This window comes from Thunnus maccoyii, chromosome 12, assembly GCF_910596095.1.
Source record: "Thunnus maccoyii chromosome 12, fThuMac1.1, whole genome shotgun sequence".
NCBI lineage: Eukaryota > Metazoa > Chordata > Actinopteri > Scombriformes > Scombridae > Thunnus > Thunnus maccoyii.
In genome coordinates, this window is record NC_056544.1 from 27,102,931 (window position 1) to 27,126,996 (window position 24,066).

At 39.3% G+C, this 24,066-nt stretch overlaps 1 protein-coding gene across 4 annotated transcripts in view; it reads right to left on the minus strand.

Moving 5' to 3' along the window:
• Positions 1 to 712: 712 nt before the first annotated feature.
• The window catches only part of LOC121908603 (nuclear receptor coactivator 2-like), a 66,496-nt gene continuing 43,142 nt past the window's right edge, over positions 713 to 24,066 (minus strand). For 2 of the 4 annotated variants that reach the window (XM_042428768.1, XM_042428769.1), the window contains exons 11-23: positions 21,466 to 22,735; positions 16,266 to 16,500; positions 15,961 to 16,173; positions 15,436 to 15,639; positions 15,225 to 15,330; positions 14,583 to 14,751; positions 13,580 to 13,900; positions 10,593 to 10,670; positions 9,201 to 9,642; positions 8,121 to 8,364; positions 6,969 to 7,134; positions 6,551 to 6,625; positions 713 to 5,753 (exon numbers count right to left, since the gene is read on the minus strand). In XM_042428768.1, the coding sequence (XP_042284702.1) occupies positions 5,742 to 5,753; positions 6,551 to 6,625; positions 6,969 to 7,134; positions 8,121 to 8,364; positions 9,201 to 9,642; positions 10,593 to 10,670; positions 13,580 to 13,900; positions 14,583 to 14,751; positions 15,225 to 15,330; positions 15,436 to 15,639; positions 15,961 to 16,173; positions 16,266 to 16,500; positions 21,466 to 22,735 (3,535 nt within the window). In that variant the 3' untranslated portion in view covers positions 713 to 5,741. The remainder of the gene's footprint in view (positions 5,754 to 6,550; positions 6,626 to 6,968; positions 7,135 to 8,120; positions 8,365 to 9,200; positions 9,643 to 10,592; positions 10,671 to 13,579; positions 13,901 to 14,582; positions 14,752 to 15,224; positions 15,331 to 15,435; positions 15,640 to 15,960; positions 16,174 to 16,265; positions 16,501 to 21,465; positions 22,736 to 24,066) is intronic. The other 2 variants (XM_042428770.1, XM_042428771.1) reach the window with 2 other exon arrangements.

A 24,066-nucleotide genomic window follows, 5' to 3' on the forward strand; every position in this document is an offset into this window, starting at 1 on the left:
TATTATTTGTATTGTATTTGTATTGTCTAGCTTTTATATATACCAAATTACTTTACTTATTTTCTGATCTTCATATTTGGCTCTTTAAAGTTGTTTTATTGAGCAATGTGATTTTAAATTGTTTGTTTTTTGTTGTTGCAGTTGTTGTGTGGATCCCAGGAAGACTAACAAACACTCTGTGGAGGCTAATGGGGAGTCATACACCCTAAATTGTGTTAAATAATCCTGCCATACATTTTGTAGAGGTATTTTTAAGACTAAAACTTCATATTATAGCTGCATTTGTTATAATTCTCTTGCAAAAATCCCTTTAAGGAAGATCAATGTGATACTATAGACATATTTCAGGAACATTCAGAAGAGAAGTGATGGAAAGTGTTGAGAAAAAAACAGACAAATGACAGAATACGTGCACAGTAATCTTATATTCCTGGAAAATGTCGCCTCCTGCTGCTGAAAAGTGAGAATTGCACAGAAGCAGAACTGCTCAGTCACTGTCAAGAGCATTTTACCAGATCAGATTTACTACTTTATTGGAGGATAATGCTCTTTTCATTCTCTTTTAGGAACAGCATGCAGTCGGTGTCAGGTCTGCAGTATATTATAGCTCCTGGAAATGAAATAAAAGCAGCAGTAACACAGCACAAAAACAGCACACCAGAACAAGAGGCGAGTTTACATCCAAGTGAATGAAATAAGAAGACAGAGGCAGTCCCGCTCAATAAAAATAATTTATTTACAGTGGCATGAATCATAAATTAACAAGCAGCAATTGGCAAAAGCAACATTAGAGTCGACAGCTTGCATAAAGTGTGTGAACGTCCGGACTTTTGCATAATAAAACACTCACACGCTGAATAAACTGTATGTACTGGACTTTGTCACCGCTGAGATATTTAATATGAACACCACAGCATGGAGTATTAATATTTTTTTAAAAAAAGAAAAAAAACAATCTTTTGAACTGCAAACAGTGATCTTCAAACACCTACGCTCTTCCCTCTGCTTTGACATATTGCTCTGATTTAACATTGTAATGTGAAACACTTAAAATGGTAAAACTGGTCACAAAAGAAACTCAGGAACAACATTTCACAAAAGGCCCTATCCTAGTGTATCTAACTTCAGAAATGATTAGATTTTAAACAGGGGCAATTAGTATGTTTTCGATTATATAATTAAAAAAAAAAAAGATTTCTGTGGAGTCATTTTAAAGACTATAATCGAATACAAATGCTGAACATAGTGGCTTTAAATAAGAAAATCAAAACGAGGAAAAGTGACAATTTTAGAAAGTCAAATGTAAACAATGAAGCTCAAAGTTACGTATAAATTACAAAGCTGAAATTACTGTGTATCCTGGATTTTACACTCAATATATTCACAATAATCAGTTTATTTATTTATATCGGTACAGACAAAGATGTACCTGTTGCACCAAATATCGAAAACTATCAAGTTCTGATTCCTGATTTAAGAAAAAATTTAATTTAAAAAAAAAAATTCAAATTTAGACTATTTTAGTTACGGCTACACAATTTAACACTGAGAACTTTGGCTTCTTTTGGTAAATTTTAAAAACAAGTTTGAAGAAAACATATCTATATTTCTCAAATAAAAAGGTATTAGGGGGAAAAAAATTAAAATTTTTGTGGTAGGTATTGAAACTGTTGCAGAGAAGTTGAACCCCCTCTTCTAGTGGTTTTAAATGTTCAAATTTCAAAAATACTGAACTTTATGAGCGTTGTATGTTGACGTCGCTGACAGGCCGCAGTAGCTCGAGGTGCTAAAATAGCATCTAGAGACACACTGATGTTGCTGTAAAATCCCTACTGGTCACCAATAGAGGTTCAGATTCCTTAATGCCCCTTTAAAAACAACAGACACTGTACTATTGAGGAAGAATCTCCCTCATACATTAATACACTGTAATTACAATGACATTTGCACTTTGATTACCAAATGCTAACACAGTATGATTGTGAACTTTCCATGAGTCACCACATGGGAGAAAAATACAAAAAAAAAAAAAAATCCTGGTCATCTAATTACTACACCGATGAAGGGCTAAAACACTCACTCAGCAGTATGTGACACATATATATATATATAATACACCTGTAAACAGTTACAGTTAAACACCAGACAGAGAATCATAGATCTAAGGCATTATGCTATGTCTTTAGCATCTTAAGGTACTTACATGAATTACAGTATTTTGTAAAATGATAAAATATCCATCTATGAATTACGAAAATTCTTCAATATACTGTATGTGTACGCTGTATCGGTCAAAATCACGAGGAAATCATTCACTTTCATCTAAAACATTTTGGAGTTACTGTACATGAGCGTTTACATCTGCTCTTGATTGCGTTAAACCGTTGCAGAGAGTTTGACATTCAGAATAATTTCCATGGCTTACAATTTCTCTTAAGAGGTTTTTCCTCGTAAAATCTTTGGGATTTTACAAAATATTAGCATCTAGTGGAGTATAATTTACTGCACTGAAAGCTGAAAAAACCAAAGGAAAATGTGATTTTAGATCGTTTATGTACAGTAATACAACCTGCAATAAAAAAAAAATCCTTGAAATTCACTGGGTTAGGATCAATGCTATATATCTTAAAAGAAAAATGAATTTCAGTGTTTCATTTTGCAGTCAGTTTACATTTTTCATATTCAAGTAATGCCACATCTTTGCTACAGTATGTGTTTAACTCACTTACGGACCATCTGAAGTAGAGAAAAAGGGGGGGCCTGAAAAACACACGTTGCCTGTCGCAGTCAGTTTTGTTCACATTTTAAAAGCTTATATGAAACAGCACATAAATGAATAGCGAGAGCACCTTTCATATTGATTTGATGAAATTATTCCCAGAATGTAAAAAGGTCCAGTCTTTCTACGTCTACATAACTTTGGATGTAACTGTTTTGAGTCTCCTGCTCAGCTGACCTGCCTAATAATCTGTTTTTAGGACCAGGTCAGACTAAATTCTTGAACACATCACCTGGAGAGTACTAAAGAACTCTCTTGTCATTCAAAGATCACCACAAGTTCCAACACAAGACTATTTTTTGACAGTAATGCACTGTTGAATTGTCCATAAGCGAGACGCAGAGCTTCAGCTGAATGCCTGTAACACAAGAGGTACTCCTGCAGACGAGTACATCACAACCTTAAAGTGTCATTTTAAAATGAGTCGCAGTAGCATGGAGTTGTATTAGTTATACACACATTCTTTAGAGGCAAAGCTGCTATGAAGGCAGAAATAATCTCATTGGCAAAATCTCAGTGAGTGGAGCAAACAAACGAACGTCCTGGCTAAATTACATTGGACTGACTCAATAACACAACTGCTTTGAGCTAATGCTAATGTCGGCATGCATACATATATAACATGCTCACTGTGACAATGTTGTTAAGAAAGTAATGCTTACAAATGGCCACCATCTATTTTTAGCCTGTTAGCATGCTAACATTTGTTAATTAGCACGTAACACAGTTAAGGCTGATGGGAATGTTTTGCAGGTATTTGGTCATAAACAAAAGTATTAGACAAACTGAACTTTTGAACTAATGGTAAAAAGTCAGAGAATCATTTAAGTTGTTACAAATAATCCTGTTAAGAACACAAATATCTGCACCAGACTAAATGGAAATACATCCAATAGTTGTAAAGATGTTTCACTCTGAACCAAATTGGTGGACCAACCAATATCGCCGTTGCTAAAACCTTGTGGCTAAAGCAAGGCTAAAAAACAAGAGGTAAGGACAGAAAAAGGAAATATTATGAAGTGTAGCGTTCTGCTACTAACCGGAAAGCTTCAAGCTAGCATTACTGATGCTAGGTTTGCTATTTAGCATAGCTATATCTAGTGAGGAAAGCTTGTTAGCTAGCTTACTGACTCTCCAAAGTCATTAATTGGTGTTTAAGCATTTTGTTCACATTTCAACCACCTTTTTGCCATCTAAGTAAGCCAATTAGTTGACTTGTCCTCTGAAAAAAGTTATTTTGCTCCGTCCACTAAGATTTAATTCAACCAATGAGATATTTTCTGCTTTCTGAGAAATGTTTGTTGGACTAAAACTCCAAACGGCTGCTTTGCAATACCACTTAGGGGAAAAAAAAAAAGTATAATAAATCTAAGTATTTACACTATCTATACACATTCACCTTCATTCAAAAAGAAATTAAATAAGATACAGCTCCCCTGTTACTACAGCAGTTGAAATATATTCATTTTCAAATCGACATCAAAATTTACCATTTTGAGAGATTAAAGATAGCCTTAATTTTTGTGTTATACAAAGAATTTCTAAAACGTCTTCAAAACTATAAATACCTTTAAAATATTTTCATAAACCTTCTCATTTGACAGTCAGGCTCTAAAACAGAACCGTAAAAGATAAAATTCAGAGGTTTCATTTATGCTTGTCAACAATTCACTTCTCTAATATCCGCAACTGTGACATAATTTCAGTTTTCAGACACTCACACATGCACACACACACATATATAAATTTACTCTATCACAATATACACTGTTTCAGAGACTTGAGAGGATTAAAGTTGTGTGTTTTCAGTGGGAAAACTTTAGTAATACATTCATCTGACCAGAGCACATACTGCGCATTTTATGTATCACAACCGATGGGTAGGTTTTACTGCAACAGGATGATTTATATATCGTGATGAAAAAAATACACTACATAAACCTGGTAACTGTCTGAAAGGTGCTAAATGTAGCATTCTGTGTCTCAAAACGTACAGTACAGTACAGTAAGTCCACGCATTTTTATCTTAAAGACACTTGCCCCTGATTCTAATGTTTTGATATATTACTTTTAGCATCGGTTTCTTATTTTATAGAGCAAGAAAACATAATAAATTAACAGCTCTTGATAAAAATCCAGTGTGAATTCAGACCAGCTACAGACATAATTTGTGAAATGATGCAATTAATAAAAGTCAAAATGCTACACAGGATACCTTTTAAAATTCTCTCACTCACTGTATTTGATTCTACGTGGGTTAAATCTTTAATTTCACCAATAATCTGGTGTGCATGATGATAACATGTGTACCAGTGTATTTGAATACTTTATCGTAAATTCTCAAATAGAGGGGAGAGCCTTTATTTGCCTCAACTGAAGCAAAATCCAAGGCTATTTGGAGACAAACCTGTATGAAAATAATGCTGCGGGAATGTAGATTATACTGTATTAGTGCAGGTACTGGTCATTTTATATGATACCCCAGCCTACAGCCAGCTGAATACCAGGTTTCGTTTGAGAATTTGTGGAATATAGTTGATAGATTAATATGTTCCGTCACTAAGAATGACAGCATCAGCTACAGTAAACAGCTAAAATGTCCCATAGGTATCCAGTAAAATCTGGAATCAGTTTTTTTTGTTGTTTTTTTTTTTAAACTTCTTTCTTCATGTTGTGCATTCGTTGTCACGGTGGTACAGATGGCAGTTTCCCTATAATTGCATAAAATGTTAAATCAGAGTGGACTGAGCCACAATGAAAGTGAATGCAGTTCAGAAGGTTTTACATGTCTTGGTTGTCCTCTCTCTGACTGGTGTGGTAGAGGGAGCAGAGTGTCCGTCACGTGTCGCACTCCCCCCCCCCCACAAAAACTCCTCGATGCTTCTCGATGAGCCGAGCTGAGGCGGCGTCAGTATTTTTGCGTGGGCTCATGTGTTAAACATTGTCTCAACTGCAGCTGACGTCAGCAAAAATTCTACAAAAAGACACAAAATAGGAATTAATAAGGGATTTTTATCAAAAAACTAACAGTCTCAAAGTTATTGTAGTAACAGCGTGCACTTTTAAGCCCTCGTTCTCTTTTGTGATATGTTAAATTTAAAGAGCGTTTAAAAATTAACTTTGAACATCTTCTTTTAAAGTTTCTCAGATGGCTGATTTGTAGGCTCTTCACATTTTGATGGCTTTTGTTCAATAAAGATGTCTTTAATGTTTGTTAATGTTCCTATTTTCTCTTGCAGGACAAAAAAGAAGACTTTTTCTATGAACACTGTGTATAATTAGGTCTTGGAAGTAATTTGAATTACTCCTATAAACGATTACCTGCAGAAACATCTCCAGCATCAATTTTCAGTGAAACAGATGTAAATGTAATTTGGTTTAACTGATAAATCTAGCGTAACATTAATTCAACATGAAAACAAATAAGGATCTAAAACGGAGCCCTGAGGTACACCATGTTTACAGCAGCTCATGACCAGCTAAAGGTAGCCAAAATTAAACATCCCTGTATGATCCTATAATTAATTTGACAACTTGATAGCTTAGCCTTGTATTGAATTAATATGTAAAGACAATTGTACTAACTAACACACACAGGATCAGTGTTTTTATGACAGATACAGATCAATATAGCATATATATAAATGACTGTGGGCATAAAGGAGCAGTCAGCAGTACAGAAACTGTTTTTTAACATTTTAAAACACTTACAGTTGTCTGTATAATTACATAAACACGTGTACACAGTATAAAAGTGAATGTTTTACTTACAGAATTGTCTTCGCCCTCTTGTGTCAGCATGTCGATTCCTGCCAGCTGCTCCAGGATAAGACTGCCGTCATTCACCTGCACCAGAAAAGTCACAACGAACATAAACACAGCTGCTAGAACTATTATTATTTCTCCTGCATACTGAGGATAATTATTATAAAGGAAATGACTTGACACAGTTCAGAGTTGATTTTCCTGACACAAAGCACACAAGAACGATTTTCCATTTACTTCCTCTTCCTCTCTCTTGCTGAAGAATAACTCTAAAGCAGGTGAAAGGTGAATCTAAAACACCAGCATAGTAATGTGAAGATAAAGTAAATATAAAAACATAAATCAAATGATTAAAATGAACATTAATCATGGCCTCTAAGACGTTTATGTGTTCACATGAAACAGGAAATAGCTAGCAGCTCACCTGCTCTGTGTTCATGGAGGTCATAGAGCTTCTCTGTCCTGACATCTGGTTCATGTTGCCACCGTTGCTCGCCATGGCAACTCCCAGGTTCATGTTGTTGTTGCCGTTGTACATCCCTCCGTTGGGCTGCGTGGGGTACTGGGACTGGGACTGTTGAGGGTACACACTGGAAGGAGGCGAGTTCAGTCAGTCAGTGGGCAAGTAAAATATTCAGGGGAAGGAGGTGTTGGTGTGATCACTTACTGGTGAAAAAACAACTTATGTGTATGTTCTATATATTTATATGGCTTTATTGCAAGAAAAGATGTTAGTTTTTTGTAGAATGTAAACCAGTGGTGGAATAAATCCAAGCACAGTCCTGTACTTAAGTACAATTTTGAGGTACTTGAACTTTACTTGAGTATTTTCATTTTATGCTACTTTGTTCTTCTACTCCTCTACATTTCTGAGGAAGATGCCTCACAACATTTATGTCACACCTATTGTTACCAGCTACTTCTCAGATCAATATTTTATACATAAAATGATCAGTTTATAAAATATGCATCATTATAGATTAGATTACCCAAACATATAAATTGTTAATTAGCTCTACCTTGACATTAAAGTGCTGCTTACACATACATGTCAATTAATCAGTATTAATATTCCAATAATGTATACGGTATATTATAATTATAACAATCTAAATTTTGCATAATAAGTACTTTTACTTTTAATACACATAGTACATTTTACAGCCAATATTTATGTAATTTTACTTAACCCTAACCCTAAGATTTTGAATGCAGGACTTTTACTTGTAATGGAGTATTTTTTTCTACTTTACTTAGTAAAATATCTCAGTAATTCTTCCACTACTGATGTAAACTTACAGCTAAGCAGAGAAATACAGTATTTTATCATTACGCTACATAGTAAATCCAAATTCACCCAGATTTTTGTTATTTCGTTTTTTTATATTAAAAATGAACACTGAAAATAATTATCTCCATACATCCTCTCAACTTTTTTTCATATATTTTATATTTAACATAATTGTTGGATTTACATGTACAAGCCTCCAGTTTTGACATACAAGATATTCTAGTGCTGAAATATGTTTACATTAATTTATTTAACTGATAAATAAATGTATTTAACTGTTTCTACCTGTTGCTGGTGGAGATGTTGGCATTTTGGGGCCATCCGTTAAGCTCTGTACTGGGCTGGTAGCCGGGGGGTCCTCCCTGGTTCGGGCCCTGGGGCTGGGTTTGGGGTTGGCCCTGGCTCTGTTGCAGCATGGGGCTCTGACCCTGCCCCATCCTGGGGGACAGCAGGGGGCTCTGGGGGGTCGCAGCCCCGCACGGGAAGCCTGACACTGGATCCTGGTGCTGTTGCTGCTGCTGGCTCATTCCTGGAGATTTTGAAGTAAATGAAAGAATAATAAGCTGGATGTGTGATAACCAGAGTAGGAACTGACTGCACAAGTTAATCTATTCCAACTCTACTATCAGATCCTAAAGATCAGACATTATTATATGGAGATCTTACAAAAATTAACATAGTAACACTGGATTCAAGATTACTGGGAAATTAGAATGATCTTGTCTTTAAGACAGAAGAGACAATGAGGAGAAGACAGCGCTGACATTTAAAAAAATTCAAAATCTAGGCTTTACATCAAGTTCTTGGCCCAAGACTAACAAATAACAACCTCAACACAATCAATTCAGACAAGAGCCACTGTGTCCAGTTGAAAAAAGTACAAAAGACTTGAAAAACTGTCTGAAAAAGCACCAGAAGAGTCAAATTCTTTGGTTAAATTAGATAAAGTGAGCAGTAACAAACTTAAATCATTGACAAAAGACATAAACTCAATAAATGGAAAGAAGTGCAGAGACAGAGAAGATTTCTGGTTCACCAGTACCACCACCACCACCACCACCACCACCACCACCACAGCTATTTCCCCACACAGTTACCATCTGTGATCTATTAGTCTTCTAATTGATTTATGATAAAGAAAGAAACAGGATGGAGTGTTAATCTGAGTGATTTTGATTTGCACACAAAAATAAATCAAATTAAACATCCAAATAACAACCATAGCCTTAAAAAATGTGAATAATATTAATTATGACAATCAAAGATGATTATATTTGATCACCACCACCACAGAAAAACAGAAAAAGCGACTTCCATGAAGCACACAGACCATCGTGACGCCGCCACTGTGCTCTAATAATATACCTGAACCGCTGAACTGGAAGGCACTGTGCTGTGATGGTGGACTCATTACCCCGCTGTACTGCCCGCCTACATTTCCCATCATGCCCTGGCTAGCCAGATGATGGCTGGGGGAGAGAGGGGAGGAGAAGGGGCTGGAGGAGGCAGGATGAGGAGGAGGAGGTGGAGGAGGAGAGGGCAGGCCGGTACCGTAGCTGGAGGCCGGGTAAGGGAACTGCTGCGGGTTGCCCTGCGGGAGACGCGGGTTGGTGCCGCCCATGGGCATCGGCGTAGGGGCGGCGCCCCCGCTGGGCATGTTAGGTGGCATGTTGATGCCCTGGGTCCGCATCATCATGGCACGCTGCTGGTGCACGTGTTGTTGCTGCTGCTGCTGTTGGCGTTGGCGTAGGTGGTTGCTGAGGTACTCCCGCTGACGCTGGGCCAGCATCTGGGCATTGAGGGTTCCCTGGAAGAGGAAACACGGTGAGGTGACGCTCACTATTTACCAAAACAACCAGGAACCACCATCAGGGCTTTTGTGTTGCAGGGTATTCTATCTACTATCACTGAAGATGTAAATGAGCCCAGCTGCAGTTGAGTTGATTTGAATAAGAGCAGATAATAATAATAATAATAATAATAATAGAGATACAGGAAGTGCTTTACATAAACATAAGATAAAAATCTAAAAAGCGCAGTGCATGAAACATAATATGATGTCACACATTTAAAAGAAACAAAAACGTATTCATTGGTTAACTGATAAAAAAGAGTTTTATGAAGTGATTTAAAAGAAGATAAAGTGATTTGGTTCATCTGCTCCTGCACATTTCAGGAGTGCAAAATTAAGTGTTATATTTCCATAAAGTGAACATGGAACCATTTCTAAGGTTTTTTCTCCTTGTAAATGATTGCAAGGAAACAACCAACTAACAAACAAATATAAATACATTTAAAAACAAATGCATCAAGATATTACTTAACACAGTAATATGACCGTCACAATCATTCTAATAATGTATAAAACATTTATTAACAATACATTAACAACATAATATAAAGCGTGATTAATGATTATACAGTTCATGCCTCTGTGACAAGGCCTTAACATGAACTATATCTGATTATCTAAATTCAGTTCGACAGGCTTTCCACCGTGACAAGCATACAATTATAGAGGAAACACTTAATATGTAATACGCTTTATGCTTGAATGTTGAAAGATCTACCAGGGAAAACATCTCTGATCTGCTCAACCTTGGACCAACGCAAAAAACCTTCCTTCAGTGTTCATATCTGCCTCACAGAGGTGTCATCTAAACTGTGATGGAGTATATAACGGTGTTAACAAGTGAGGTGGAGTGAGACACAGAGAGGGAGAAACATACATATATACATATAAACATATAGACTGACCTGGTTTGGTACATTAGACCTTAGAGGTAGATTCATATTGGACACTCCGCTCATCTGGTTCACCATTGGCTGACGGTTCTACATCGGAAACAGAGACAGAGTAATGAATTCATTAATCACAAAATCCAAAATTGTGGACGGCGACATCCGCTCAAACATCCAAAACACATTCAGTTTCTAAAACATCACCTTCACATGTTAACTTACAGATGTTGAAAGACTTTCAATTAGTCCATTAATCTGGTAGTTTCCTCCACTTTTTATTTTAAGATGATAGTTTGTTGACCTTTAATACGATGAAATCATTTATCACACAAACAAATTCTAATGTGTGAATCAGTGAACATTATGCTCACAAAATGATGCCTTAAATCAAATCTAAAGAGATCTAAATGCATTTAAAGTTAAATATTTCACTTCTGCAGCACTAAAACTGTCACTGTTCAGAGTTTGTTAAACTCCTATGTGGCCATTGATGCTAAAAAGGTTTGAAGTGAAGATAAATATGTCCATTAAATGACATTATATTGATGATATTTTGAATCTTAACTGCATTGTTTGCTTTAGAACTGTTTTAAGTGTAAGTTAATGTAGATTTATGCAACAGGAACATTTTCTTAATTACGAAGCGTTAACACCTTCATCACAATGACTCATTTATATACTTCCAGATTGCAGGAAGTTATTTAAAGTTTAGTAAAGTAAAGACTTCACTGTCTTCCCACTATCACGGGCAGAAACGTAAGGAGGAGGTGACAAACGTTCTGACTCATATCTGAACTCTCTGCTATTTTAGTTAATATACACACACAGGCTGTTTTCACCTCCGTCTTCCACCAGATGGCAGTTTAGACCTAAAAATCTTTAGATAAGAGCCGTTCGGGGGAGAAAAAGGTCCCTTTTGTGATAATGATTTTAATTTAAAAGTCAAGGATAAAGCACCTTAAGGTGAACAAGGCTGCATTAAGGAGATCCTGAGAGACGAAAGACATAGATATGAACCGACCATGAAAGCAACATAAAAACTCTGAGGGGGGAAATAATACAGTGAAAATAAAAGAAATCAAACGTCTCATCCCTTATATCTCTATTACATACATCACCTGCACAAAATTGAAAATAAATCAAAAGAACTAAGAATTAATAGAGCAAATAAAATGTAGTATATCAATATAAGCAGAGATAAGAACAATTGTACAAAGAAGCCAAATGTATGAGCTATTAAAGGTAAAACAACAAGTATCTAAAGATAAATACAAACACACGTGGAAACAAATAACAGAATGTAAAAGGACATACAATCAAGAACAGGAACATTATATGGAAATGAGCTTTTCAGAGAGACAGACAAGTGTGTTAACAGCCCATCAGTCACATCAGGTACAGTCTGTGTATGCAATCATCTTTATGAGTGTGAATGTGTGGGTGTGTGTGTGTGTGTGTGTGCAGTACATGTCGTGTGTTCATCGTTTCGTGTCTCAGCAGCGGGGAACTGCTGATGAAGGCAGAAAGCTGAAACATTTAGTCCTTTCTGGCCGCTGCTGTTTAGCTTAAACTCGGTGAACCCTGTTGGCCCCGCTAGTCTGCTCTGTTGCATCGAGCGTAATAAGAAATTGTGTATGTTTACAAAGTGTCGCTGGCGCTGTGTGAAAAGAGACCGCTTTTGTTTTTTGTTTTTTTTTTAATTGGAGGGTTTAATAAGAGACACGGAGTCTTTTTTCATGGTAATGAGGTTTTGCGGTTGAATAAGGATGAAACGGGTGTGAAGTGTCGAGATCCGTCGTTAGATTTTCTAAAAAAATAATGTTTGTATTTACGAGGAGAAGAAGAAAAGCTTTGAATATTTGATGGTCCCTAAGAATTAAATGAGGTAAATTAATATCTGATTTACTATATACTATAAAACTGACTGAATTACCACAGTGCATAAAAATGAAGCTCTAAATTGAGGGGTTTTTGTTGTTTTTTTTCACCAAGAATTAATCTAAGGTATTATATATATATTGCTATTAGCAGGACAAACTCAACACAGAGATAGCAAAATCACAAAGTGAAGCAACAGCAAGTCACTGCTCTTAAATACAAAAAAAGCTCAAATGTGAGGCGCTTGTGTGGCTTGGGGGTTGGGACGTCGGCCACGGAGCGTGCTGTTGTTCTCTCCCTTGTTTCCTGTCGTTTCTCTGCTGTCTGTAATGAAGGCTGAAAATACCCCGAAAACATACTTTCCTTTACCTCTTCCTCTAGATCACTGATGAGGTTGTGAAGTGTTTTAAAAATGTTAACGATTATGTCACGTTTAAAGCTGCGATGATTAGTTACTGAAATGATGATTAATCGTTTGGGGTCATTCTTAACCAAAAAAATGTAAATATTCTGTGGTTCCAACTTCTTAAATGTGAATATTTTCTGTTTTCTATTCAGTAAACTCATCATCTTTGAGTTGTGGACTGCTGGTCAGGACTAAAGAAGACATTTGAGGACGTCATCTTGGGCTTTTGGTAACAGCAATCGACATTTTTCACCATTTTATAGACCAAACAACTAATCAATTATTAGAGAAAATACTTGACTTGACAGATAAACCAATAATGAAAATAATCGTTATTTGCAGCCAAAGTCATGTTGGCACTTGGGATCTCCAAAGTGTAAACTTGTCTGGTGCAGCTTTCCTTTGACAAATACTTAAAAAAAACCAAAACTGAACACATATGAACAAAACTTGTCTAACAGCTTTTATAACTTTAAAAGTTCTTTTCATGGACGCAAAGTTTTGACAACGCTGACCTGTGAGGAAATGGAGAGAACCAGAGTCAAACATGTAGAAGTTGTCATTTTAACTGTATCACACCTTCTACACACCCACATCCGTTGTTAGCAGATGCACGATCAACAAGTCACCAACACTGTACACTGCACCTACAGTATTATGTTAGGACACACCAATGAATATTGTTTTGTCACGTTCTATGTGTGACTGAGCCACGTACCAGCTGGGCCTGGAGTCTGTGCTGCAGCTGGAGCCTCAGGTTGTTAGGCTGTGGGGGGACCACAGGGTTAGGCCCCCCCGGCCTCATCCCGGCTGGTCTGGGCCCTACACCCCCAGGCATCCTCATCATTGGCGGGTAGCCGGCGTGTGGCATTCTCTGCGGCCCCATATGGCCGCCCATAGAGGGTCCGTGGTACCCGCCGTCTGGAGGCAGGCCGCCATAGCCTGGCTGACCGCCGTAGTGTTGGCTGTACAGGGGAGGCTTCATACCGGCTGCTGGGTCAGCGGAGCCGAGGTACTGGTCCTGGTCTGACATAGGACCCTAAAGGAGAGGAGATGGGATATGAAAATTATTTCCAAGTTGTAACTCTGTATATGTAGAGTTTATCCTCAACATTTTCCCTTGTTTCCTCTGTTGTTTCATATGTAAATGATCAGTATTAACAAAACCGCAGTATTACATCTCAGTATTTATCAAGTCAGATGGAGCGACTCACTGATGTCACCTCTAACAATTACACTAATACTAAAGATATACAAATATTTTATTATTCTGGTTTTCTCAACTTAACTATTCAGATTTTATATTTGCAATATCCCAAATCCACACTCTCTCATTCAAGGGAATGGGAGGGCACGTCCAAACTTTTGACTGGTACTGTATGTATATTTATATATGTATATAAATAAATAAATAAACAAATAAGGCAATACATATCAGTCCATAAACTTTTGATCTTTTATTGCCTCCTCGACAAAATAAAAAAAAAAAAATCAACTCTGGTCGACTCTGCCTGTTTTTTCTTACGATTTTATTTCTAAAATGCTCCTTAAAAAGGCATAAAAACTTCATACTATACGATATATTTAATAATACACATAAAATGCACTAAAGAATACGATAAAAAAAGGGGGAAAAGTCTATAAATAGTCTACAAAAACACATTTTCTAATTTGCTATCCACCAGCCAGGTCTTTCATAAGGTCAGCTTGAAGGTGCTCACCTGTCCAGCCAGTGTGGGGATTCCCAGCATCTTGTCAATCTCCTCCAGACCCTCGTAGTCCTTCAGCACTGAGCACAGCTGGTTGAGCAGGGCTCCTTCGTCCGGCGGACCCTCGGGCCCCGTGCTGCAGCACCCCATCCTGTCCTCTTGTGGGACGCCGTACGGTGGCCTGAAAATGACAACTCAGTGTCACAGTTTTGTGTGTTTATATTATAAGATCTGGATACCGGAGTCCAAGTGTTCTAGCTTCCAGGGCGCCTTGTGCGGTCTACTGCACATGCTCATTAGTGTTTCTCTGGCTGGCCCGGCCCATGCGTTCCCAATTGGCCCATAGATTTTACATTGGGACGACATCATGCTCTTTAAAAATCACTTTTCTTGGCTCTGGAAAAATTTTACAAATACAAAACCTTCATGGATTAATAATTCACGATACAAGGAGTAATAATTGACCCCGTTAGCAGTTTGAGGTGTCCTGTCTAAAGTTTTACAGACGACTGTTTTATAACCTTTTGGGCTATACGGGATTTTTTCGCTGTAGTGCCTCGAAACTGGCAGCAAGACCAACGGTTGGACTGTATCCAGCTCTATTAATACATCCATGTATATACACAAAACTATGGAAATAAACGAGTCCCCTACCTGTTTTGGTTTCCATAGTGATCCATCATCATTCTGTCTGGCCATGGAGCGGTCTGATTAGGTGGTGCGTGCTGCTGAGGGTAGGTGGGGTTTGTCATTTCCATCTCTGATGGGTCAAATGCAAGAAAAAGGAATATTAAACAAAATGTGAACAAAATGTCATTAATTTCTCCATCTATCTTCATCATCATCATCATCATTTTCCTCTCACCATTGCCCATCATCTGTATATTGACCATGGCTCTGGATCCAGGCGGACCGTTGCCTCTCATGGGAAGCGAAGCGTTCATGTTGGGGATCATGCGACCGGGACCGACCCCTTGACCCATCACTGGCCCCGGAGCGCCTCCTACAGGCCCCTGGGGGCCCCAACCCTGCTGCATCGAGCCTCGCACTGGCCCACTACTCAACATGCCTGGTAATGGGAGAGCAGAATTAGTCAGATAATTAGAATACATTTATTAATACAGAATCTTAAAATCATTTTTTTTTTAATTCTATGTATTTTTCTATTGATCCACCAGGATTTGACTATTTACGTCTGCCTTAAATAAAACACCATGTTTGATTTCTTACAATAAAAACATTTTTCTTGGAAATAAAACACATGAGACCTAAACTGCTGTGCAGTCAGATACACATAAAAGATCATGTATTTATTCTAAAAACTGCACCAGAACTACAACACGATATTTGTAAGCAGGATGCTGCAGAGCTACTTCTTGTCCGTCCTCACCTGCGTTGGCCATTGCAGCCTGGTTAGCCATGCTTGTGTGAGTTCCCATCATGCTTTGGTGCTGTTGCAGTAAAGGGTAAGGGCTGTTGTTCCTGTGCTGAGGAGGGAAGGGCCTGGCGGCGTTGGGGTTGGGGCCCATACTGCCGTCCAGAGACATGCTCCTGACTGGAGCGCCTCGGACCGGCTGGTTTGGCCTGACACCATTAAAGCCTGCTGGGAGGATAAAAGGATTTTGTTCCATTTTAAACATTTTTAAGAGCCAGAAATCATCAAATTCTCTCTCCAGACGCTGGACGCGGACGTACCTGCGGGGCCGATGGGAGGGAAGGTTCGGTGCTGGTTGGGAGGGCTGCTGCTGCTGCTGCTGTCCGTCATCTGCAGGATGTCGCTCATGATGGTCTGTTTGTCCACAGAGGAGCCAGGCGGCACAGAAGAGGAGGATGAAGAGGAAGCTGTACCCCTGGATGGCGGCTGGCCGGGGAACAGCTGCGGCTGGCCGCCATTCTGCAAGTCCTCCAGCAGGTCATCCAGCTCACTGGTCTGAAATCAGCCAAGAAAAGGAAGAAACAGGATTTAGAAGACAGATAGTAAAGATAGTATCTGTGGAAATGTCGTGTTTCAATAGCATTTAAAGTCTTGTCTGCTGAAATCCATTTCTAGAAATCCAGTTTTTTAATTTTTGAAAATGTGGGTTTCATGGTTTCCCCAAAAGTTTTGATCCAGGCATAGCACTGCATATGACTTCAACACCATATGTTTCTTATAAACACAAATCCATACACGTCAAAGATTTTTTAAAGCACATAAAGCACCATCACAACCAGACGGAACTTTCTATTTTACTGTTAGAGAAAATCTTGGCCTTTAAAGCAGTTTTTGATGGAAAGATTATAAGATGATTGAACTGAACAAAGAATCCTGGAAGCTTTCAGTTCAGATAGAAACATCAGAAACATCTTTAGTACAAAAGTGTTTCAACAAGATTTGCTTTCCTAACGTTTTATCATGTAAAATATGCATTAAAAGTACAAAAGCAGAAACTGATGTAGAGTGAGACAAAAAAACCACAAAATGTGAAACTAAACATTCATAAAATGATGTGAAAGCTGATATTCACTTCTGATGACAACTTTGAAAGAAACTGAAACCCCCCCTCAGTATTGCAGTGTAATTTAACCCACGCACACACACACACACACACACACACACACACACACACACACACACACACACGCACACACACACGGTTTCCTCAGGCCGTTTGGCTGATGAATAGAGGAGGAGCTAAAAATAAACTGCCATCGCTAATGAGGTCATGTGTGATGTACAGTAAGACACACAGTTACAGCTCTGTTTAGCCAGAGCGCGCGCACACACACACACAAACACACACACACACACACACACACACACACACACACACACACACACACGCACATAATGAACACAACATAGATGGTGAGGGGCATGTTCCCCCAAACATTTCAAAATCCAGTTTTTGTCGGCTGTTAAGATCCTACAACGTCGCTACTGCAGAGCTACCATTTGCTTGTCTGTTTCTGGATCTGTTCCTGTATCTTTAACTGGATTAAACTTTGTCGTACGAGGAAAGTGCGAGCACAAGGAGCACAGCTTGAGATAGCAGTAAAAGCTAACGTTAGCCCAGGTGGCGTGGAAACACCTCAGCTGAGTCTTGCTTGTGCTTTATACTTGTGAGTGTAAACTTAAAGTACAGTAACAGCGAGTGCATACTGAACATCATCATGTTACACAGATTCAAGTATTATGTCTGATACAGTAACAGTTAGCTAACAGTTTTCACACTAAATGCGACAAACTTTGACTAAATTTCACTGTAAAGAGGAACGGAGAAAAAGTTTTTACACCTCTTCCCTTCTTCCCTACTCGAGTAAAACGTTTTAAGATTGGCAGAAAATATCAGAGAGGATGTGGATATCAGTTTTTAAAATGTATACTATGTTTAACATAATGCAAATTCTAAATGTCATATAGTCCTTAGCTAGTTAGCTTAGTTTTTAGGATGGGTAATACGGTAAGTAATGCTCTTTATCCTGCTCTATTAGTGTGGAAACTGCATGTACAAGCTTGATATATAACATAAAGTGATGCTCAGTAAGGTCAGAGCACTCATAATACATAAATAATACACAGTGTTAGAGACATCTCCATCTGGCCACCAGAGAAAGTGTAGAAACATGTACACACTATGAAATGTATGTGCACGGTTGTACACAAACGCTAATTTAATTCTAATCTAATTTCCATGTATTGTAATTGTGCACAAAAGCCGCTATATAGAGTGTCATTTGATCTGTGCGTGCACACAGGAACACAAACACATAAAAGCATACCTACGCTCTCTAGAGACGTGTTGACTTTCTGTTTGTCAGCTACATTGTTTTTTTTTGTTTTGTCTTTCTCTTTCCCGTTATGCTCCTCCTTCAATGGGTTGAACATACGTCAAAAAAAAAAGCACCAAAACCTCACCTGATCATACAAACTATAATCCCGACCCATGATGACAGCCTCTGAATGGTTTTCCTCCCCGCCGGCAGCGGCCTCTGCGACCTTTGGTCGGGTGACCTTCGTCTCCACGGCTGCCACATTTCTGAACCTCAGCCCTCTTCCTTCAGCCCTCTCCTGGAACTAACTCCAACTATGTCAATGTAACCGCACTCGTACTTTAAATCCACAACAACAACTCTAAACTGGCTACACTTTGCTGTTTTCTTTTGTAGCCATTTTGTTCCTTTATTGGCCAGCTTACGATAGAGAACTGGACAGGAAATACATGGGGAGAGAGGGCTATAACATGATTGTTCACTGAGACTCCAGCCTGCTGTGCAGTAACATATACTTCCCCGCCAAACCATAGAATTTCTCTCTTTTTCTGGGAGTAAGTTACATGACCTCAAATACCATCACCAGCTCCATTTACATCCATAGTAGATGCACGTTCACCAAGGTGGGTAGAAGTTGACCCGTGTTCGACTCATGTTGGGAGGATCACAGAAAAAATACAACTTTTTCTTTCACTTATTTTCTTTGGATAACCCACAGACCTTGTTGTGATTTATGGAGCTGTTCACTTCCAGAGTAACTGTGGTGCTAAAAGCCTCACAAACCAAACCTCATTCACATCATTTGGGTGGAGGCAGAGCTCTCAGAAGACAAATAAAACCAAACTATCTGCATGTCCATACCGCTAAAAGTAAGTTTTTGTAGCTACAGAACTAGAAATAATTGCTGTATAATGCTTGTTCTATATGTTTGAGTCCTTCACTGTTTCATTTCACCTTGAATGTTAATTCAGCTTGGGGGACCACTGAAGTTTATTCACCTCCTCTTCCTCTCTTCTACTCCCAGCTCCTTCTGTTTAAGCCTTCTCATCATCCTCCTCTCTTTTATAGTGTTTCTGCAACTCTCTGCTGCTCACTTTTCTCTGCGGAGGATAGATCTTCCTTCTACACTCCATCTCCCTCCTCACTCTTTACCTTCTCAAATTCATGTTTTTTCTATATACAGTATTGTCAGAAGCCTTCTCTCTCTCTCTGTTTCTCTTCCTCTCTCTCTAACACACACACATACACACATCAGGTGATGAAAGCCCAAGGAAGTGGCTGTATAAACACAGGCTGTCTATAGACTTGTGCCAGACATCATCTTTTACTCTTGTGGGAGCTGTGTACACACATGTACATACACAGTACAACACAGACAAACATGCGGTCGTGTACATGAGCACATGCTAACACACAACGCTATAAGCCATGTAAACAGAACTCACATACAGGACATTAACGCTCTCACTGTAACTCACAGCCACAAAAAAACCTGATGTTGTATTGGAAGTTCTCAGTCGAAAACACTCTCGGTTTCCCTTTTTTTCCCCCCCTCTCTCTCACACACACACACACACACACACATGCTAAAGCCCTTACAGTACTCCTCTGCCTCCCTTTCCCAAGTGTCTTGTGTTTCAGGGTGTGTACTAACTCCTGACAGCCTGCCATCGGCTGCCTGAAGTGGAAGCCAACAAATATACGACAGAACCAAACGACGAGCGTCAGCCAAGCGGCTACTGTGCTTCTCACTGGAAGGTGTTTATAGGAGCTGTTACATACATCCTTATGCGAGTCTGTTAAGTGGACAGTTTCCTGGAGCATTTTTTATTCCCTCGGAAGACAAAGTTCCCGTCATGTGTTGCTTAATTTGTCTTCTCCGCATGACGTGCCAGATACTACCAGAACAAATTTTAAGCCGTTAAATTTGGTAACGATGTTAACGGTTCCCGAAGGATGAATATAAATGACTTTATGTGACTTTCCATGTAGCGACCGTGAGCCTTTTTGAAATTTAAGTCGCAGTTTGTGACAGGAAAGCTGTAAAACTACAGATGGAAATCCCATCAGCCTCAGTTATACTGGGAGATAAATGATTTTTACTAAGAAATGTACATGTTATGTTGAGGATATGGTGTTTGTAGGCTTGGGAACCGATAGTCAGTAACATTTTGGATCTGGATCCGATAATAACAAATCTCATATCAAACACTTGTTTGACACTGAAGATGACGCTGTTTCAAATTGACATTCATTTCAGTAACTCAACAACAGGCAAAAATTAAACTTTTGACGTTTGTGAGAGAAAGGAAGCTCTGTAACACCACTGTCACCCTGACTTAAACGTCTCTATGTAGCTGATTGCGTCACGTCAGTGTCACGAGTCCAAAATCTCCCAGATAAACTTTCATTCGACAAAGTTAAACAGTTTTTGCATAACACATCAATATCTCGTCATCTCATTTTCAGATTGACGCCACCACTTGAGGAATTGAATTAGGCTTTTACTAAAAACTGCTGTGTATTGATTTAGTTGCAAACAGTAAACCTAGTTAGGTTCTATAATCAATTAGAAAGGTTGTGATTCAATAAAAAGGTATTAAACCACAACCTTCAATGTTTGACTTTGTTATAGTGCCTACAAATTTAAAACTTTCCCTCCAGCTCACTTTTAGGTGCTTTGAAACTCAAATATTTAAATGTACTGATTTTTAAAATGGTGCATGAAGTCTTGAAAATTTTATTTGAGGGTTGGATTTCTCTTTAAAGCGATGGTGAAATAAATGGAGAGGAAGTTACCATTTAGATTCCCAATATGTGGTCAGTTTATCCAGATAACACCTATGATCTGTGCAGCTCTTTGATATTTTACCGCTGGATCTAATGTCTCTGTAGCATTTTGATATCTTGACACTATAGCAGAGATTCAATTGTACGTTCGGTATCAATGTTTTTGCAACTTGTTAAATACGTTAATTAACATTTTCTCATTTTGTTGAGAGAAAACTTGATTCAGCAGCGTCATGTTTCTAGCAAAAACTTATTTGCTGTTGCAATTTAGTTGTATATGAACGTAATTTCTAGGAGACAAAGTCGAACCATGACTATCACTGTCAACAACATCGTAACTCTCATCACTGACCTGGTCCGCCATGTTGAAACCTGGATCCTGTTTCTCTGTCTTGATGTTGGACAGCTTTGGTCCGTCGCTCGGTTCCATTTTGATGGCTTTATCCGGGATGCCGTTATCATCCTTATCCAACAGATAGCGAAGCAACGCGTTGTCTTTCTTTTTGGGGCTCCCCGGCTCCTGTTTTGCAGTGAGTTCGCCCAGGGCGGCCATGTTGTCCCCCGCGGCTGACTCGGGACCGATGGGGTCTTTTCCAGTAGCTTCAGCTGTTAGCTTGGCCAGCTCCACAGGTGAGGTGCTGTTCTGCAGCAACCTGTGGAGAATTTTATGTTTCTCCTTTAACGAGGTGGAGTGGTTGTTATGCCCGGCCCCTAAACCAGCCCCACCGACACCCCCTATCCCTACCAGGTCCTTACAGTCCTGATCGTCACCCAGGGACCCGGGTGGTGAGCAGGGATCAGGGGGTTCTAACTTGGTGGTGAGGAGCTGGAGCAACTTGGTGTGCCCTTTGGTGTTAAGAAGGCGGTTTGAGGCGTCGCCAAGCTCCCCCAGGCTTCCATTACCTCCAAAGCTGTCGGGGTCCCCGTCTTTCCCCTGCCCCTGATCACCCTCCTGGCTCTGGGATGACAACAAGTCTTGCTGCTCCCCAAAAGTTCCAAATAAGTCAGCCTCTAAACTGGGATTGTCCTTGGCTAGTTGGCTACCAGTGCTGCTGCTGTGAAGAGGGCTCTGAAGGCCATCGGGTTTTCTGTCAGGTGACTCTGGATGCTGCCCCTCGCTGAGTCCCTGGGAAACCCTGTGGCCCTGGCTGAGGGCCTGCAGTGCACTAAGGGAGTTGGTGCTGAACCCCTGGCTGTTTCCTGTGCTGCTGCATACGGACGCTGGGGAGTGGAGGCCGGCCGCAGGAGAGAAAGAACCAGGGGGATGTTGGGGGAGGTGAGGGCTGCTACAGCTGCTGCTGCCAGCCGCTATACCAGGGCTGTGGCGATGACGAGGAGATAACATGGCACCCTGGGCCCTTGAGGTGACGCTGGGGCTTCCCTGGGCCGAGGGGCTGCCCAGCTTGAGTACATGGCTGTTTCCCTGAGGCGTGGGCGCCCGGCCCGTCATGGAACCCTGGCACCCAAAACCACGCCCAGGGGTGCTGGTGGCTGTGGAGGAGTGGTGGGTGTTGCTGGTGACACTGCCGTCAGGGGAAGGGGAGGGACCGCTCACGCTGGTCGGGGTCATCGGCTTGGCCATGCCCTGGCCGCCAGTTATGTCTGGGGTCATGCCGCCCTCCCTGCAAGGAAATGAAAGCAGACACAAGAATCAGTCCCGATCCAGTGGAGTGCAGGTTGCACATAGACAGAATGTGTGATATGTGTAAATGTATGAAGTTTGGGTAAGGTGTTGTTAGTAAACACCTTAGTTAGTAATTATTCCCTGAGTAAATAATGTGTGACAACACAATTCACTATATAGGGGATAAATCCTATGTAAGCTGTCAAGTTCAACAATTGTAATATGGATGATATGGAGGCAGAAAATGATTTAAGTGAAGCAGAATCCATAACAAGAAGATATTAAATCACTTATAGTCATCTTGTTACTACAGTTTATATATATCCTTCGTTAATGGGGAATTTTTCCTTCAATGTAAATTTTTTTTTTTCAAATATATTTAAAATATATCTTTGTATTATTTTTAGTGATTTCTTTGGCAACTATTTTTACAACTTTTTGTTTTTTGACATTAGTGTGTCATATTGAAACTGTTTCTTTATATTGCTTGCTTGAGTGGTTGATCATGATGTCAGCATGATGTCATCAACTTAGTGCATTTATAAACTTTGCCTTTTGTAATGTGACTCATCTTCCTGATAAAGACCTCGCAGGGTCAAAACATTGCCTGTTTGTGACAAATGATGAATGAATGATTGTGTTTCATAACACGCTAAAAATAGGAATTTCATAGATAAATGTCTAAATCTGGTCTCTAATTGTGAATATATGTGAAATTAATGGACACCTGCCGACCAACCAGATATTGAGAATTCTCACTGGCCATGATATAAACCAATTAAACTGTATGTATATATTGCTATACCATACATATCACGCCTAATTCTCCAGGATTTCTATTATACAGATTTTGATTTTGACAAAAGAAGAAAAATGCTCAAAATAAGCGAGTAAGTGGACTTTGAGTGAAGATATTTTTCTCAAACTGTTTTTAATTTCTTTTCAAGCTCAAAGCTCAGACTTAGTTCAATAACTGATTTTTTAAAAAAGTGTTTAATTTTTGAAACTCTGATATTCGCCGATTCAAAAGTGAGTTTATTTTAAAAATGATAACAAGTATTATAATAAGCAGTGGTTTTTTAACTGGTGAACTTCAGTAAATGTTTATTAAAAGTCCTGAATATCATTTTAGATTTTAAAAAGAACACGCAACGTAGGTGGTTAAATAACCGCCTTTCACTCAGCGTCGATCAGTCATGTCATGAAGTAAACCAGTTTGCAGCTCTGAAACAGTGTACACAACTGAGAAAACAAAGTTGTAACAAGGCCTGAAGCTGTAACAGAGAGAGCGCTTTAAAACATGGATCGGCCTCGGCCCCACACCGAACG